The sequence below is a fragment of the Mizuhopecten yessoensis genome, unplaced genomic scaffold, assembly GCF_002113885.1.
Source record: "Mizuhopecten yessoensis strain PY_sf001 unplaced genomic scaffold, ASM211388v2 scaffold10565, whole genome shotgun sequence".
Lineage (NCBI taxonomy): Eukaryota > Metazoa > Mollusca > Bivalvia > Pectinida > Pectinidae > Mizuhopecten > Mizuhopecten yessoensis.
In genome coordinates this window covers 349,030-367,680 of record NW_018408610.1, presented here as the reverse complement: position 1 = coordinate 367,680, position 18,651 = coordinate 349,030, and the positions used below count along the sequence as shown (strand labels likewise).

Sequence of the window (18,651 nt, the reverse complement as noted above, 5' to 3'; positions counted from 1 at the left end):
TGTTTCTTTTCGTGATGTTACCATGATCAATTTACGTATACATATATGATAAAAGTGTTTACGTCGCATGAAATAAATTATGAATCAAACATTGTTTCCATGTCATTATAAATAAACTTCAGTTTGCATCAATATATTGCTGCAGAGCTAATTGTATTTATGATAAATATTGCATTCATGACAATGAATTTATCCATATAAATACTGAAACAGTCTGTCACACCTGGAAACAAGGTTATAATCATTATCGGGATTAAACTTTCATCTAACATTTCAAATAATACTATATGTGTTACGTCAATCATGACGATGAGATGACCTTTATATTATTAGGTTTATAATATAGTTTATATAACTATATTACACTATTTTACTTTTTATATAGTAAGTACACTATATGATATAAGATATATTTTATTGGAGTTCATTAACACATCTCTTATCAGACACTTGTCTATACTACAGTATCTATATCTATCAGGAATGAGTGTCCATTTTATTTATAGTTTATCACATTGAGAGATATGTAGTGTTACAATTCATCTCAAGATAAGATGATTTTGTATTTAAGTATACGCAAAAAAAAAAAAAAATACAAAATTAGACAACGAGCAAAAATATATTTTCTTTTTCCTTTCGCAAAAAAAAATACTCTCGCGAATATAGAGCTAGAAATGCACCTGTTAAGATTAGAAAATGCGAAAATCACCTGGTGTTCATAATAATTGTATAATTGTACAAGTTGCAGTCAACACACAAATAAATAGGCAGTCAGCTTTGCTTTAAATACATATGAAAAGTTGGCCAGGTTATGATCTTGTTGTCAGCAATTCAGGTTTTCAAACAAACACTAGAATTAAACGACACATATTCTAAATGTTAGCGTAAAAATAGAATTATCGATACAATGAGTCCACCAAAACTAAACTTACTTCGTTTATAATGTTACCAGTCTAAGTTAAATAATATTCTTTATATGAGTTTTGCTCTCTTGGAGACGAACACTGAGTACCCACGATAAAAACTTTCGTGAACGGACCTCACTAGCTGCAATTTTGGTAAAGAATACCCTCCAATACTTTAGTCGGACGCTATCTGACAAACACTGAACAGACCCGAATTATTTTCTGTAATCCACAAGACAAACAATGTACGTCATGAAACTTAAAAAATCCAATTTAGTTAATATAGAATACAGTTCTTATGTTACAGTTTAATGATATTGTCAAACTATTATATTTAACGTATCCTTAATCTCTTGACACAACTATATCCAGTTTGATAGATATACACTTACCGATATACGCTGTAGTCTATCCCCTATCTGTCTCACAGTATGTAGCACTGCTGGCCGTTACTTGCAGCGGTCGATAGTCACCTACCTGATATTTAAAACAATTCTTATTATTCTATATATATCATTTTAATTCTGTTCTTATTTATATTACGACACTAACATAGACAGCGAACGTGCTTATGCGACCACGTCAGTCCATTGAAATGAAGGTGACGGAATTCGAGTCGATACTTGCAACAATGTTGTTTAACCAGCGAGCAGATCGTATCCAATTGACCAGTGGTGGTCATCCGTATAATGCAGTATATAAGTCACTTACAAGATGTAATCACTTCTTAAAGGTTATCGATAAAATAGACTGTTGGTCACCATCGTCGTTAAGACTCAGATAATACACATACCATATATGTCTTTGTAAGGCTATTTATATGGCGAGACTAGTTAGGGCATGTCTGTCCTGGATAGTGAAAGAATTGGTTGTTAGCGTTTGCTATCATTGTTTCACGCTGGTGGGAAATATCGGTAGATTGTCATAGTTGTAAGATATAGATGATATTCAGCGGAAAATTATTACACATCCTCTGCGTATAAAACGGTTTGTTTGGTTGAAGATAATCATGCACACAAGTTGAAAACCCAACGAACAGACAACAGCTTTCGGATCATTTTCACATACAAACATACCTTAAAATGTGACTCAGACAGTTGATGCTTTCACCAAGAGTTTCCCAAAATAATTTCTATAAAGTAAGCTTCAGACGTTATTTGTAACACACAATTTTGAACCAGTGCCAATACGTCTTTTCCGACATAAACATGATATTTGCAGTCAAATGTTACATGCATACTTCCGTTGTAAACATCGATCAGTAGCAAACCAACTTTGTCGAAGTAAAAACATTAGCAAAATTAAGACGAAAATGGCTTAATTTTCACATCCATCCTGAATGACTAGTTCCCCTATCGTTGGACATGTAGTCAGGAACCGCACACCAATGGTTTTTTTTTATATTTTTGTGGGCTTCTCTCAGATTGTTTACTGTTATGCGCTTTAGACCTGGTGGTCAGTTAAGGAGGTCATAGTAAAATGGGTTCAATCGTTACACTTAAAATATTCCGCTCTGGATGATATAATTATGTACCACCAGAAAAAACCTCAATGCATTCGAGGATGTCATCATGCATATATATTGGGGTATCGTTTAAAGAAAATGCAATGAATAGGGGTGGTGCTTCAATTAGATAGATAGGAATGTAGTCCCGTTCATACGTATTTATATTTTTTAATGTTGAAGCTGAAGAGGACTATTAGGATTGATAACAGTATTATGTTGTTTTAAGTATCTTTTACCTTTTTTCTTGCTACATTGCGTCAGCCTAGCTTAAAACAAACTTACAGTAGATAAACCTGTAAGTATATGAAGGAATGCATTGAGTTTTAACAAACTTAAAATTGAACAGTTGTATTGTAATTCAAACCTTATTATGTTAATGTGATGTGGTAAGACACATCTGTACTCTCAAGGGAGGGGTTTAAGGATTTATCATGCCTTTACATACACAGCTAATATATAATAATCACTGAAACAGCAGCATTATTTATGTAGCTGCAATGTTGTTATTTTTTATTATTTTTAAACGAAATCGACAAAATAACATCAATGAGTAAATGAAATGAAACCATACCTACATTGTATAACCAATAAGGCCTACTGTTTTGTTTAGGATCTGTAAATTATAGATTGACGTTGGACTTTGTTCTCTTGTTTTTGACGTAATAGAATATTTTTACTTTTAAATTTCGTTAGCTTATGCGCATTTTCCCCTCTGATTTTCTACTTATGCACCAAAATCTGTTTAATATATATGTTTGAAATAATTCTTGATTACGACGAGGGGACCCGTTAGTTATTTTCAAATGTGAAATATTAATCGTAAATCGTCAGCAGCTTCCTAAATCTTTACTGATTAACTTTACACGCGAGTTTTTGTAGACACCTATATTTGACAATAATGAACAATAAGATTTTTTACAGTTACTGTGTATGAACTTGCAAAGGTATGTTCCTTTAACGGATTTTGTTCGTCCGGTTTTGGCGGCATATTAAGAAACAAATTTATTTACAAAGTAATTTCAGAATTTCGTTATTGGTAAAACTGTAGATATGTATTATATAACAATAATGTGTGAAAACGAAATCCTGAATTGTATTTCGAAGTTTGTTTGAGAAGTCAAATGAAAGCATTGCGAAATCATCAGCCATAAAGATTTATCTTTAAACATTGAATATGTTTAACTGGCAGCGTCATTATATTTAAAACTGTGTTAATCAAACAGACACTTCCAAAAAAGAATGAAATCTGTATCATCTTCTTTATTACAGTATACATAATACAACTAAAAGGAATCATTTAAAAATACGAAAGGAAAATGTTGGTATTAATTTCGTTCTAATTAACATATACAGTTAGAGTTTGGTATACACATGTAGAAAAGTAATACTCTTGCCAAATATATCAATAATTGGCTTTATACGAAGTTATGGTCCGTAAACGCAGTATATTGTTCTTGCTATATTTTAATGTATGATAAGTTCAAAAACAATAATTATATTTCCAATTAATGAGAATACTTATATCGCCATATTTCACCACTTTACATTTGATTTACATTTCATTTCCGCCATGAGAAAAACCACGAAACAAACAGTTAACCAGTAAATAATATACGATACGTTATTTCGACACAAAAAAACATGGGGGAACAAAAATAGCCTTCGATGTTTACACACTATTTGAAAAGATAGACTTTCACAGGTAAGTGAATAAATAATCACGTAGTTAAGAACGATTCTTCCGAATCACCTTCTGAATTTAACTTATAGAATCTGTTCAAGGCTAATAACTAAATAACAAGTTACCGAATTAAAATAATTCTGGTTGCAAGTTGTTGCTAAGTGTCATTATAGGTTGAGAAAGGATAGGTATCCTTCACGGAGAAGCTTGAAAGACAAAATGAGAGGGAAATGAGGATCAAAGTATTCTGGCGAATAAGTTGACACGATGATATTCAATACTACATTAACTGATATACTGATTTAACTTTGTTTAAATGGCCTTCATAAAAAATCTTAGGGACAAATACTTATTAAGCCACAAACTGCCAGAAACCAAACATGCATTAAACAACGACTTGTATATGCATTGTGTCATCCTTCTGAAGAGTTTTTTTCAACTCTCCAGTTACAAGTATTTTTCCAACAGACTCACTCTTTTTAGAATGTAATTAAAATTGTTAATTTTGGTCACGTTGGTTAAGAACTGATTCTTTCGTAGCAGGATTTTTAGTGGTGGCGATATGTTCCGAAGGCAGTTTGGATAAAGCGGTGTTCCGTCTGATCCTGTTCAGAAACTTGATATATCCTGGAAGATAAATGCAATATACATGCAAAGTCATTAAACTAAAATAATGTGTCTTATAAAAATCCGTATCTACTAACAAAATAAATGGAATGCAAGAATAAAAACACGAATAGGGTTTTACTGAGACAATCATGAGAACGGTACAGGAACAGAAAGATCACGCTAGAATATCTCCAAGCTTATCAGAAAAACAATATTTACCTGTTATTTACACTTGTTCTAGACTACCCAGGTCTGAGTCTTACCTGCCCCTCCTGTGCCTTTATCACGAATAAATTCAACACAGTTGTTTCTGTCTGGTCTCTTAGCCGGCTGCGTAATGTACCTAAGTTAGTGAGGTTTTATTACATACATTTTGGTGAATGCAACATGCGACTTTTATATGAAGCGAGTAGTACGTTCACATACAAAGAGTGTTCAAGTAAATTCCCTAAGAAACAGGGGCGCCGATCGCGAATTAGGAGATCTACTTTTGATAGAAATGAAGAATACAATTTACCAATGCAAAATTGGATTACTTTGTGGGTGATAAATATATGTATTTAGATATTAAAATATTGCAAACATCATAAGGAAGCATATTAAATTTAATTAAATCTAAAGTTATCAAAGAAAGTTTGGTTTGTAATTTTCAAACTTGTTTTTTGCAACTCAAATATATAGACAAAGAATCAAGCTTTGTCATAGTTTTATGTAAGATACGTATTGATCAATTAATCTGGATCAGTTATTTTTTCTGACAAGAGTAAAACTTGAATGAAAACGAAATGCAATAAAAGTGAATGAGGAATACAAGCAGGGATGTCTTCTAATTAACTCAGCAAACATGTATGCATGTATATGTATGTTACTTACTCATACGCCTTCGTTATATGGTGCCGTCTAAATCCCTGTATGGCCATGATACATGCGTTGTACGATTCCTTCACAGATTCATTGAAGCTACTTTCCACTAAAAACACATAATCGCGACATATGACTGATTAAGTACCATGATTAGGCAGACAGGCAAACATGTTTACAGCATATTATATTAAGTACGATATTTTGTCATATTTCGCGAAAACAAATTTTCACTTTCTGCTCGTGTTCTGTTGTTTTACGGCAGTCTAAGGTAGAATGTACCTGAAAGTCTGGGAAATATAATTTATATCTTTTGATTAAATGTTTAATTATATGCTTTTGTTATTTTTTAACTAGGATTAGTCTCCATACGCCTTTTTTTCATCGACGATGTTTTGAAAATACTTTTTGAATACTACGACAATGTTATTTAACCTCGAATTGAAATTTGTTATCAGCTTCGGTGTCTGGGTCGCAGGCTTTTATGATGTTGGTTGTATTCCATAGCTCTATGGTAACTGTAATATTTAAAAGATGAATCAATTCTAATAAGAACTACAGTAACTGTTCAGAAATTAATTTTGGAAAATTCTTTTATTTATACATTTCGTTACCATATTCTCTTATTCTGCTTCGGTCTTTTATGTAGTCGTACAGATCTCGATGTTCTTGTAGCATATATCCTCTCACCTCGTCCAAGTATTTCTGTTCATCTAGAATAAATTAACAGCTATATTATTAGTAAAGAACAAAAGAAATTGACCTGGGTGATGTCTCTGTCAATGCAAACAATGTGTAAAACCTCCATGGAGTTACTTCCAAAATTGTAAAAGTAAAAACAACTTTTACTTTAACTGTCTCCATTTCATTTCATATACAAAAGAATCTATAAAAGATAGCTTATAATAAAGTACCGAGAGTTCAGTCTAATTATTTTTTATATTTGAGCTAAGCATTAATAAAACATCGACCAATGAAGTAATGCTTTATGTCTTTATTACATACGATATTTATGATTGTATGATGATGAAATAAGGATGAAATCTTATTTCAGGTTTACAGTCAAATCCTATTTATTGCGTCACTGATCTATTTTCAGATTGCGAACGAAAGATTAAGTCGTTTAAGAAAAGTAAAAGCAAACCAAATAAAAAATACTATTTATAAAAGCTTTGGACCTAGGTTTTATTAAACCGTTCTTTATATTTGTATTTCAATATATCCTCGAAAACCAACACTAAAATTAATTTCGTATGAATATAAAGGAATTGATAAGTGATATGAAAATATAACATTAGCAGACAAGAACATGGAATTGATTGTATTTGATGATGAAACACCAGCAAAATATCTTCAGAGTTATCATTGACATTCAGTTAAGTTATGTTTTTCAGATCGTGCGATAAGCTGTGCAACATACCTTCACTATGCACGATACCAAACGCTGCGTCCAACATTTGCAGTGTACAGCTTTGCGCGGCACTTCCGCCTCTCATCTATACAGGATAATATAATTAATGGAAAGCGAAAGTAGATCTACTTTGCTAGTATAGTGTTTGCCAGCTTTATAATACCATATCTTATATTATAGTTATGTAATGATTAAAATCCTAATTAGAATAAGCAGGGAGATATATTTATATTACTTGCATCAACTGTGTTGAGCATATTTAAAAAGGCACGTGATGCTACCGGCTCAGGCATCAACTATAACATTTTATACGCCTGTTTATATAATTTAAAGGACGCGAACACCTGTTAGATCAAAGATTACACTTTTTTATCCGAAATATAGCTACATATATTTAAATGTTATCATATGACCATTTCCATAGCTTGAGAGTTCCAAATCAGCCCGAGGGGCTGGAGACACAATCTGAGACAAGCTGAGGGTTAATACGGAATAGGGTATTGAAAGAAAAAAACATCGTGCCAGGATATAACATTATTATATTGATTATCACATATGTAAAATAGCCCATATCAAAGACAAATATTTAATTATGATTATTATTCATTAATTTTTGATACCATTAAAGGGGAATCCTGTACTCCCTCATAGATAAGTCCGTTTGGTAGCGAGGTATTACCCAGTCCCCACCTGTAACAATCATAATGATTAATGACAAAAGGTTTCACAAGGTCACGCGTCATACTAGCAATATCAAATTTGAAATATCCGAGTATTCTTAGCTTAATCTATGTTATATTTGGCCTTGTGTTTCTCTTCATTAAAACAAGAATACACAGTAGGGAATGTACATTTTAACACTTTGCAACCTTGATACATAATCATTATAATAATTTGATGTACATTTATACGCCATTTGTAAAGTTAGTTAGTGGGTACAACAAAAATCAAATAAAAAATAGTATACGCTTTATTTAGACATTTTTCATATCGTGATATTTATCTTTTATCATGAGTAATATCTGGTGGTCATGTAGAGTAGGCGTATTTGTGATTTTAATAAAAAAAAAGAATCTATATTTGTTAAGCTGATGAGTCCGCGTGCGGTGTCGAAATCTGACATATAGTAGAATGTTTTTGTTTGTGTTTAAGGTCCTATTAACAACTATGGTCATTTAAGGACGTGCCAGGAATTGGTAGTGGAGGAAAGCTGGAGTTCCTGAAGACAACCACCGACCTACGGCAAGTACCTGGGGACTGCCCAAAGTAGGGCTCGAACCCGCGACCCAGTGGTGGAGGGCTAGTGGTAGCATAATGCCAGACGCCTTAAACACTTGGCCAACGCGGCCCAAGTAGTATTAAGGATATATGTTACCTTACACAGCATGTATTATAGGTGTAGGAGTAAAATATTGCTCAGCATATTACCCTCACAAATTGTCAATACAGCAAAGTTCCGTAAGCGATACCAGTGAGCGCATGGCTGTGTACCTTATAAATGTATGATCAATTCGTTTGTACCTTTCAAATGTGTCAATCAATTCTTGTTTATATATGTCAGCAACTAATCATTCCGCTTTCAACTTTTGCATTCTCATGATTTATTAATGTTTCTCTCTAAATAGTTTGCAAATAAACGTATGTATAGTAAGGTTATGTCTATCATTAAACGTTTACGTATGTGATATGATACGTCATACCCGCTATAGAATATCCGTAGACGGTCATAGTAAAAGTTCGGCGCCAAACCGTCTGAAATATAAAAGGAAATACAAAACACCGGTTCTAAAAACAAGGGCGCTGGTCAATTTGATAATAATAAAATACTCTGATTTATGAACAATAAGGTTACTTAAAGATACAATTGATTCTGTAAAAATAATATCAGCATTACACAGATCAAAAGCCAGTAATTTAAACTTTTAAGTGACATTCAATACACTGCTTTCCCCACGGAAACTTGAAGTGACAACATAATTCAAATACAAATATCGAAGTAACTACTACATGACGAACACAGAGTTTTGAGTAACCTGGTAGAATTAAGAAACTGTTTGTCTTCCTGTAAAATAGAAACCTTACCTTTTATATTTTGGAAAATGACCACCATTTTGTTCATAACCTGTGGAATAACACTCAACGTCTGTATCAGTAGTTGATCGTGGTGTGTACCTCTTTGGTGGGTATAGCCAATGGCTTCTATTATTGACTGAAAAACAATTACGATCTCATGAAGAGATATTTGTTAGGACGCCTGTTCAGAAGAACACAAAAACGTGATGTATGGCGTCAAAAAGACAAAGCAAAAAGCTAGGGATCAAGAAACGACAGGAGAATACCGAAGTGTTAGCAAAACCATAATTCGAACTCGATAAAAATGATAAAACTGTGACAAAATATTTACAAAGGAAATATTTACATGGAAACCTTTAAAAATAGAGATAATAAGACCAGATGTTCCGGAAGGGGATAAGCGTCTTCTGTATCATCGACGACACTCGAAATGCAAATCTAAGTAAATCCAAGTAGTCACTTCCTCATAAATATAACGAACTTGAAGAGAAGCAACGAATAAAAAAATGCACAATAGGCGTAAACAAAACCATCGACCTTTCATAGCGCACAACGACATAGCTTATTTCCTGATTATGTCATGTAGGCAGTCATCAAACTAGCCTATAGTATTAGTCAAAATACATATCTTGAAACCTTTTGCTATAAGTCGATAGCAATTGCGTAATCGTGGTTTATATAGAAAGCTCTTCAGAAATCGATTAACTGCGACATATTAACACCATAGGCTTTGGTTACGCTTATTTACTGTACACAAACATTGTACTCCATACAGGTATTCCAATGGGGACTTTCTGTGTATTAAACATTAAGCATGCTGTTGATTGTTGTCCCAGCACCACAATAGTTGTATCTCAAACACAACAAATACTTATTATAATGGGGAACCGTTAAAAAGGTCCCCCAAACTACCAAAGGTGGGGTCAACATTTGGCCTCCACTTTAATTTCCTTTATTCTTTTGCCATATGCAGATACATAAAAATTATCAATAACTGCATAAATGATTATTCATAATTGATACTGATAACCGTAGTGGACTTTCTTGCATAACACCAGGTTAAGTGACCTGGGTATCCGAACAAAATGACGGATAAATATCACAGGCAAATGTTAATTTGGAAATGAATTATGATAGTGTAGAGTGTATAAAATTTCAGTTATTTTGATACTAAATAGGTCATATTGGTAGACATGAAGTAAGCGTAGTGATACTTTTAATTGGAAAAAACCTGCAAAATTTTCACAAAATTTAAAATAAAACTAACATTGTTCAACTTGCCTCTATATAGTTACAATGGTAGTCTATATTTTAAACTTATTTAAAAACTTCCTATATATGTATTCTGTCTACAGAATCATTTTTATGTAATATCAAAACCGGTAATGTACTTTTTTAGCATGCCAAACATGATCAATGCCCGATTTCACATAACCTAGAAGATTTGACTATCGATGTTTATTATGATAAATACCGATATTTTTTCTGTTTTTGTATCATACTAAAACACTTTATTATGTTAGGCATGTTTTCAAGTTATGTGCAGCAGTAATAACTCATAAATATGTATTCTGTCATAGTAATCTTTCCTCTGGATAACTACTTTAGGTTGAGATTGTGTTATAGACAAAGCTATGCAATTATCTAAAGATTAATAAAATAATCTTAATAACAAAGCTATTATGCACTTTATTATATCCCGCAACGAAGTAAGGGTTGGGGGTATACTGGAATCAGCTTGTCTTTCCGTCTCTCTGTCAACTCAATCTACAGTAGTGGACCAATTTCAACGAAAGTTTCCAGATATGATAACTGACACCTGAAGTTGTGCATCCAGGTATTATTTTTTCATTCTGACCATTTTCCCCTCAAAGTTATGTCCTTATGATGAAAAACCATTGTCCGTCTTTGTCCTCCAAAACTAAGGGATCAATTTCAACGAAAGTTTCCAGATATGGTAACAACCATCTGATGGTACGCATCCAGCAATTCTTTTTTCACGGAGAATGTCCCTTTGTTGAAAAACACTTGTCCAGACAACTCCTCCAAAACTATGGGGCCAATTTCAATGGAAGTTTACAGATATGGTAACTGCCCCCTGACATTGTGTATCCAAGAAGTATGTTTTCATTCCGACCCTTTAAAAAGGAGTAATGGCCTTTTCTTGAAAAAACCTTTGTCTGCCTCTGAAACTTCTGGGCCAATTTCATGAAAGCTTACAGATATGGTAATTACCCCCTGGTGTTTTGCATCAGGGTAGTATTTGTTCATTTCGACCCTTTAGGCTAACAAGATGTGGTATGAAAGTAGACTATGGATTGATTTGCAATGTTTTGTCTTACAGTTCTGGTTTTATAGGAGCGGAGGATTTAGTTAATCTTTGGCTTACATTTCTAGTTATTATTTTTGTAGCCTTTTGGCCATTCATTAAACAAAATATGAAGGTATATTACACTATTTTATATCGTTAACTCTAAACAAATAAAGCAAGGAAAGATACCCTTGTCTGACTCCCCATACAAAAACATTATTTCGGCATATTTGGTTTTTGGGACCTTGAACAAAGATCAAGGTCATCAAAATTAACAACACGTCAACTCATTTACATGAACAACCTTCTTACCAAATATCAACACCCAATGACCTTTAGCCTGGAAGAAACACAGGTTAAAGGAAATGTGGAAAAAAAGCTATGTTTTTCTTTTTTGGAACCAAAAGTAGTATACGACAAATTTACCGGTTTTCAATTGTTTTGAAATTCCTGATGTTGAAAGATATTATTAGTAGCTAACTTTTTAACAAGTAAGAACAAAAGACTAGTTTTAGAACTATATTGAATTAACGTGTCAAAAATGGAAAATTTCTCATAAGAAATGAAATTTCACACATTTTTCTGCTTAATTCTTGAATAAAAAGAACAATTCTTTATTGAAATAGTGTAATATTCGGTATCAAAGTAACAGTTGAAATATGTGCACACGATGATGATACAATTTTATAGTAATTGTGCCATTTAAATGCTATAGGAGGAATTGTATTACTGCACCTTTACCACCCACACAGGTGTAAGTCAAGGAGGTCCCATTTATCATCAAATGATTTCTGAAACTAACTGTTCCTGATTTAAGCCTCCTATACCCATACCTTTTTGAATTTATCTTCTTTTGAAATTCAAAGTGGGTGCCGACGCTAATATTAAATCCCCATAGGCGTTGACCCTACCTTTGAGTAAAATATACCAACATTTAATTCCGACCAATCAGAAGCGGTGGCGGCCAGCTTGGTTGACCGATCGGAAAAAGAAAGGTCATTTGCATTCCCCCTAGCCATGATAAACACTAATCGTTGATGTCAATCCAATAGATTTTGAGAAATGAGTCGGACGGAAAAATATTACGGCGGAAGAAGAAGAAAAAGAAGAAGAAGAAGAAGAAGAAAAGGAAACGGAGTAAAACCAATAAGTTCCCCACTTCGTTTGGGGGACTTATTTAAGGGGTGGTTACTGAAGAACTAAAGTGCAATTAATTATCTTGTGTTTTTGGGACCAAGGAAAACACCTTTTTTGTGAATGAATATTGTCTTTCATTCTGTTTTGATTAAAAGAAGTAATAAAGCTGTGAAATAAGTATGTTGCTGTTTTATCAGGGAAGATGAAAAGATATCGAGAATACCTATAAATCATTTTTATGAAACATATGTTTCACAAGCATCGTGTCATGTCATTAATAGCTTATTAAAGATTGGTCGATCAACGGTTTGATACATTTTGTTGGGGGATTTGTGTTGGTGTTGTGTGCTATAGGTTTGGTTAGATTGTTAAGGTATGGCATGTGTCTAACTCAAATGTTGCTGCATTTGTTATATATAATACATCGGTAGCAATATGGAATTGGGATACCTTGATAGCTGGACCAAACCTGTGCTCCACCACTACGTGTGTGAGAATGAACACGTCAGCTCCTGATCCACCGGGAGTTGTGTAAATTGGCACTAGATTTCTACTAAACAAAGGGAAATAGTACGTATATATTTATGTCTGTACATCGATGTATTTTGTTAGTTTGTCAGCCTGCAAATTATATACTCCATATCAAATTAGGGAACCCAAAATATCATAATTCCTAAATTATCAACATTTTTTATTTGATTTAATGTATATTTATTTGCTTATTCTTATCATTAAATATACATTTTATTGTATTCGTTTAGTATATACAAAGCCTGTTTCTAAATAATGGGACGGGGGAAACCATAAAAATATATCAGCAATAAAATAAGGGGAGCATAACTAAATTTCAAACACATATGTCACAAAAAAGGAACATTCCTTTACTTCAATTTTCTTCTGAATACTTACCTGACCTCAAATTCCCTGTAAAGACAAAAGTTTTCAATTGTTCCAAACATTCAACGATTTATAATAATAATAATAATATATAATATAATACTAATATAATATAATATGATACTATAATATATATAATTCGCTTTTAAATCTTACGCGAGTTCAACACCAAAACTATATAAATGTGGTTAACAGTATTGGTAAAAATATGTAAGAATTGTTTGAAAAAATCCAGAAGTGGATTCGGCAGGGAGAAACTATTCAGCCCACGTTTCACCTATAGATATTTTTTGTTTAAAAAGAAGCGTTTTATCCCTTCAATCATTTCTATCTTTCGTTATCACTTTGAACAAACAATAACTTACTCATCCACGTTTAGTATTCTCCAATTTGATAACATCATACTAGGGTAGGATATGACTGGTTTCATCCCTAAAGCATCTGATACCTTCACCAGCGGAACAGCTAAGCAGCTGGGAAGTCGCTGAAAGGTAAACGTAGGACAACCACCAGTGATTGCGTCTATCAAATTTGGTAATAGATAGAGTATGCCAAAACTGAAATACGCTGCACCATAAAGCTGTCAGAATTCATCGGGGATGCTAGTGGGGGGAAAGGTGAAAATTGAAAATGCTCTTATTCTTGAAACAAACGAGAAATTACATAAATCCCCTTTTAAATGTTTGAAAGTTAGCTTACAAAGTTTCACCATCAGTCAAAATGGATGATACGTTAGTAAACTTCATAATATAAATCGAAATATAGAAGACACTAAAACGAAAACAAAATCACCAATAAGAAAGCCATTATTCTCATACAAAATCCGAAATTGCAACCAGATGCTACGATAGGTAAACATTTCTATCATCACAAATGTTCCCGTCATGATTTTCTGTCATAATCAAGGATACATTTCGGACATCAACTATCTACATACATTCTTTGGTTCGACAGGATGCATAATTTTGTTAAACATCTATTCATGCTGGAATGGCATACCTGTGCTGCACATTGACCTCCATCCTGCCACACATATCCAGCTGTTATGAACGATAGCACTGTATGAAGTTTCAATAACTTGCATTTTTCTTTTGGAAGCATCAACGCGTCTTCACAAAGCTGTGGACATAAAAAATCATATCTGGTCGTGGAAACATAGAATAAACTCCACATAGTACGAGGTTTCATTAAGTCAATTATTTGAAGTAATATTATAATGATTTTCTTGACATAAGCGGACCAACTGTTTCCAGATGAGAAAACATGAGAAAACATTGATTGACTCGTAGTTTTCGCCGCTTCACATTGAAGTGAAATATGGATTGTACTGCTAGATAGCAGGTTGGTATTGACTCCAAACACCTATTGAAATGGTATTGCCGCCAGTAGTAATCGACGTCACTAGTATAAAAGCCATATTTAGTTGATGCCACATATTAATAAACTGATTTTGACGAAAATTGATGTTGTATTGAAATTATACAATTACTAATTTTTACTGTGAGCATGAGACAAATAAAAATGGATGGGTTTTTGCTTGTTTGTTTAATTCAATGAGAATATTATAGACTTGATCCTTAGTTGTTAATGGGACGCTAAAAAAAAACACCTTAACTTAAATTTCTAGTAAATTCAAAATCAAATCACACACTAATAAGTTTTGAACTGTACAATAAAAATGTATCGATACATGTGTATTTTATATTTATCAAGTAAAAAACCCATTAAGAGCACCACAAAAAATTGAAGAAATATGCTTCAATACATTAGTCCCACCTGTCAACAAGCAAAAAAGAAGAAAACATGTAAATCAACATTTAAAATTCTAACAATCTATATTTACATCGATTTATACCTTTACTGTTACAAAACGATGAAGTAGTTTCTTCTCCACTAAATCAGACAGCTTTTCGGCCGCTTCTTCATAGCGACCCCAGCATGATGGCAGATATGCCTGAGTTTATTGTATGCAAAATAAACAAGAAAATTAGGAATAAGAATAAAATGTTCTCCGTATAAATATGGATAGAACTCTCAATGCAGTTGATATTTAGACAATTCGGACAAACAAATGAAAAACCAGGAAGATTTGTCACGATCACATTTGCGTTTGTATTTTCATATTGCAGATTATTTCAACCATACACTAACGAAACAGGTATACATAAAAGAATATAATTACAATCAGAACTTATCACTGTTTATTCTTATTCTGAAGAAACAAATAAACAATTAGCAGATACACTGATTGAACATACTTTGGAACAGTCAATCAAGAACCCAGTTTTCCTTGAAACCATAAAATCTCTTTCAATTTCGTCCATGGTAAGTAGTTTGGAATTCATCATTGACTCTGTCAAAATAAAACCGTATCAAGTGTTGTAATCATAAATAGATACTTTTCTAAATACCATATATATTAGCAAAGGTATGTGAGATTTACGTTTGTTCTCCAAGTGTATACTCCCAAGGCTATAGGGTTATCGTCCTTATTGAAGATATTGGTAGACAATATGATATCAAACTACTGTGGTACCTTGTGGAACTTGGGACATGTCGTTAAACTATTCAGTACATTGAATGGCCAACTTCCATTAGTTACCAGGTTCATTTATTACACAAACCCAAGCTGACTACATTAAATCATATTTAGAAAGGTGCTAGCTGACACCTCCAGTCTGACCCTTGGTATCACTAAACAGATGAAGATCTGCAGAGCGAATACAACTGCCATGAACGGTGACCTAGCCTTTTCCTCCTCATCAACCACTTACAGTATTATAGTTGGAGTTGTCAAATAGCAATTACTATTAAAAAAACATGCATCAAACTTACTAAACGAAAAAGTTCAGGTCAATGCGACGTCTTAAAACTCCAAACAATAATGTTCTTATGTTCACAATGGCGTCTCATACGCTTTTCCTTTTTGACCATAATCAAATTTAGCATTTTAACGCGTGTGTTATCGTCACCAACAGCATATCGTAGGGAATATGCTATTATTTTGTTAGATATGAAGGTCGATGCTTTCATTATGCTCGTTTTAGTGCCTTGCAGTTTTGTTGTCACTACTCGAGTTCTCGATGTGAGGACGTGACATAACTTGGATTTGACCTAGATTTACATTGCGGTTGTCGGCGATGAAGCAGAAGACACGTACCATTTAGGAACACCGGACTTATACTACTTCTTTTTGAAAACTCTTCATGTAAATATTTCTTTTGTTCAAATTTTGCCCCAGTTTACCGATTTTGATTTCGTTGACACTTCGGTTGTTTCCTGTGATTTTTTTATATATTGTTTTCGTATTGTTTTTTATGTTAATATTTCAACAAAAAAGAAAGTCATATACCTATGAAAATATGTACCCGCTTGTTCGAAGCAAGATTGGTTAAATGATCCATTCAATCATATATTTTTTTTGAGAAATATCAGACAATTTACACATGTTTGAATAACTGGACCCATCAATTGTCATATCGCCTTAACTCATATACATTAATATATAGCACGATTGTATCGAGCGGATGAATAAATCTAACTTGTTATGGGACTAGACCTGGATTCGAACTCTGGACTTCAGAATAATATGTACTGAAGGATAAAGAAATGCAGGGCAAACATTTGAGGTGATTTAATGTTATGTAATTGAATGTTACACATACTATTTTATATACTATTAAAAATACATCTTTTATAATCAAATTATCAAATTTTCATTTTTTGCCACATCTCTCCAATTTTACAAAACTGCACGATTCTTTATCGTATGCTCCATTTATTATTTTATTAAGTTAAATCATATCCCCTCACGCCCTTCTGTAACATAATGTTGGTAGTTTAAGTTTTTGTAGTCTTTCTGAGTAGGGCAGATTATACATTCCCGGTAAACTCTTGGTTGCTCTGCGTTGTACAGCCTCGAGTCTTTCGACATCCTTCGCTGTAAATGGGGCCCAAATAGAACTTGCGTAAACCAGGTGTGTTCTTACAAGACTTTTGTATAATGGAAGAAAGGATTTATGACTCATATAGTTCAAAGTCCTTTGTAATAGACGAACATTTGATGAGCTTTCTTGATTTTCTCGCTTATGTGAATTTCGAAGGTTAGTTCTGAATCGATAATTACGCCAATATCGTTTTCCTCGTCAGATATTTGGAGGTTGATTTCTATCGGTTATTATGTCCTGTTAGGGTTTTCTGTGTTTTTCAGTTCCCGGCCGATGTGCATTTGTTTACATTGCTTTTGGTGCAATCTTAGAAGCCAAGTATCGCTCCAGGTACACATGGTATCCAAGTCCTTCTGTAGCATCACCTCGACCTCGCTCTTTTCTATTATTTTTGATATCTTCTTATCATTCGCGAACATGTACATGTCCGAGTCAACTATATCTGGGAGATCATTTACAAATATAACAAAAAGATCGAGTCCTAGAACCGATCCTTTGGGAATTCCCGTTGTAACATTTATCCATTCGGAATACACCTCTTTTAGTGATACGCATTGTTTTCCTCCATTCAGAAAGATGGTTATCTACTTAATAATGTGATCGGAAAATGTTTGCGCGCAGCTTGTTTATTTGCTCTCATGAAATTATATATCATAAAGCTGACAGGTCGGTAGTTTCCTGCAGTACTTGTGTTTCCGTTTTCATGTATTGCACATACTCGTGCTTGTTTCCATTCGTTGGGAATAGTTCCCTTTTTAACGTTTGATTAAATATGATTGTAAGCGGGAACGCTATACTGTTTGGAGATTTTTTTAGGAATTCTGGATGCATATTATCTTATCCTGCATTTCACTTGTTATCTTAGTTCAGGCATGGATCAACTTATTTCTTTAGTTGACAGGATAGGAGTTAAACCTTCCTATTCCATAACAAAAACACTCTGGAAAAACAGCGAGCTAGTATATCTGCTTTATCTTTGTCTGTAGTGACTTTACTGGATGTAACATAATTTTGGTTTTCGTGTTAGTCTCCGATTTTTACTTTTGATTTTGATTTTTACTTATGTACTAGTGTTTATGGCTAAAGAGTGTTCGAAGTTCTTTCGTAATTTTCGGGTCAACTTTCAGACTTGGTTTCTCACCTTGTGATACCGAGGTTTTACATCCGGGTCAGAGGTATTCACGACTTGTTATGACAGTGAGTGTTTTAATCTAATTTTCGTTAATATTTCTTGGTCAACGGGAAATGTGTGTTTGTTGCTTTTGCGAGGTTTAATTGTTTTTGTTGGTACTAGCTTGTCCACGATTTCGTA

At 33.4% G+C, this 18,651-nt stretch overlaps 1 protein-coding gene across 1 annotated transcript; it reads right to left on the bottom strand.

The window, feature by feature from the left end:
• Nucleotides 1-3,736: 3,736 nt before the first annotated feature.
• LOC110461080 (indoleamine 2,3-dioxygenase 2-like) lies at nucleotides 3,737-15,737 on the bottom strand. The gene is made up of 13 exons (XM_021514365.1): nucleotides 15,651-15,737; nucleotides 14,392-14,511; nucleotides 13,758-13,876; nucleotides 13,405-13,419; nucleotides 12,946-13,045; nucleotides 9,057-9,183; nucleotides 8,675-8,726; nucleotides 7,595-7,664; nucleotides 6,984-7,059; nucleotides 6,178-6,276; nucleotides 5,576-5,672; nucleotides 4,966-5,045; nucleotides 3,737-4,720 (listed from the first exon to the last, which is right to left on the bottom strand). The coding sequence occupies exons 1-13, from the start codon at nucleotides 15,735-15,737 to the stop codon at nucleotides 4,593-4,595; spliced, it is 1,170 nt and encodes a 389-aa protein (XP_021370040.1). The 3' UTR covers nucleotides 3,737-4,592.
• Nucleotides 15,738-18,651: the final 2,914 nt, after the last annotated feature.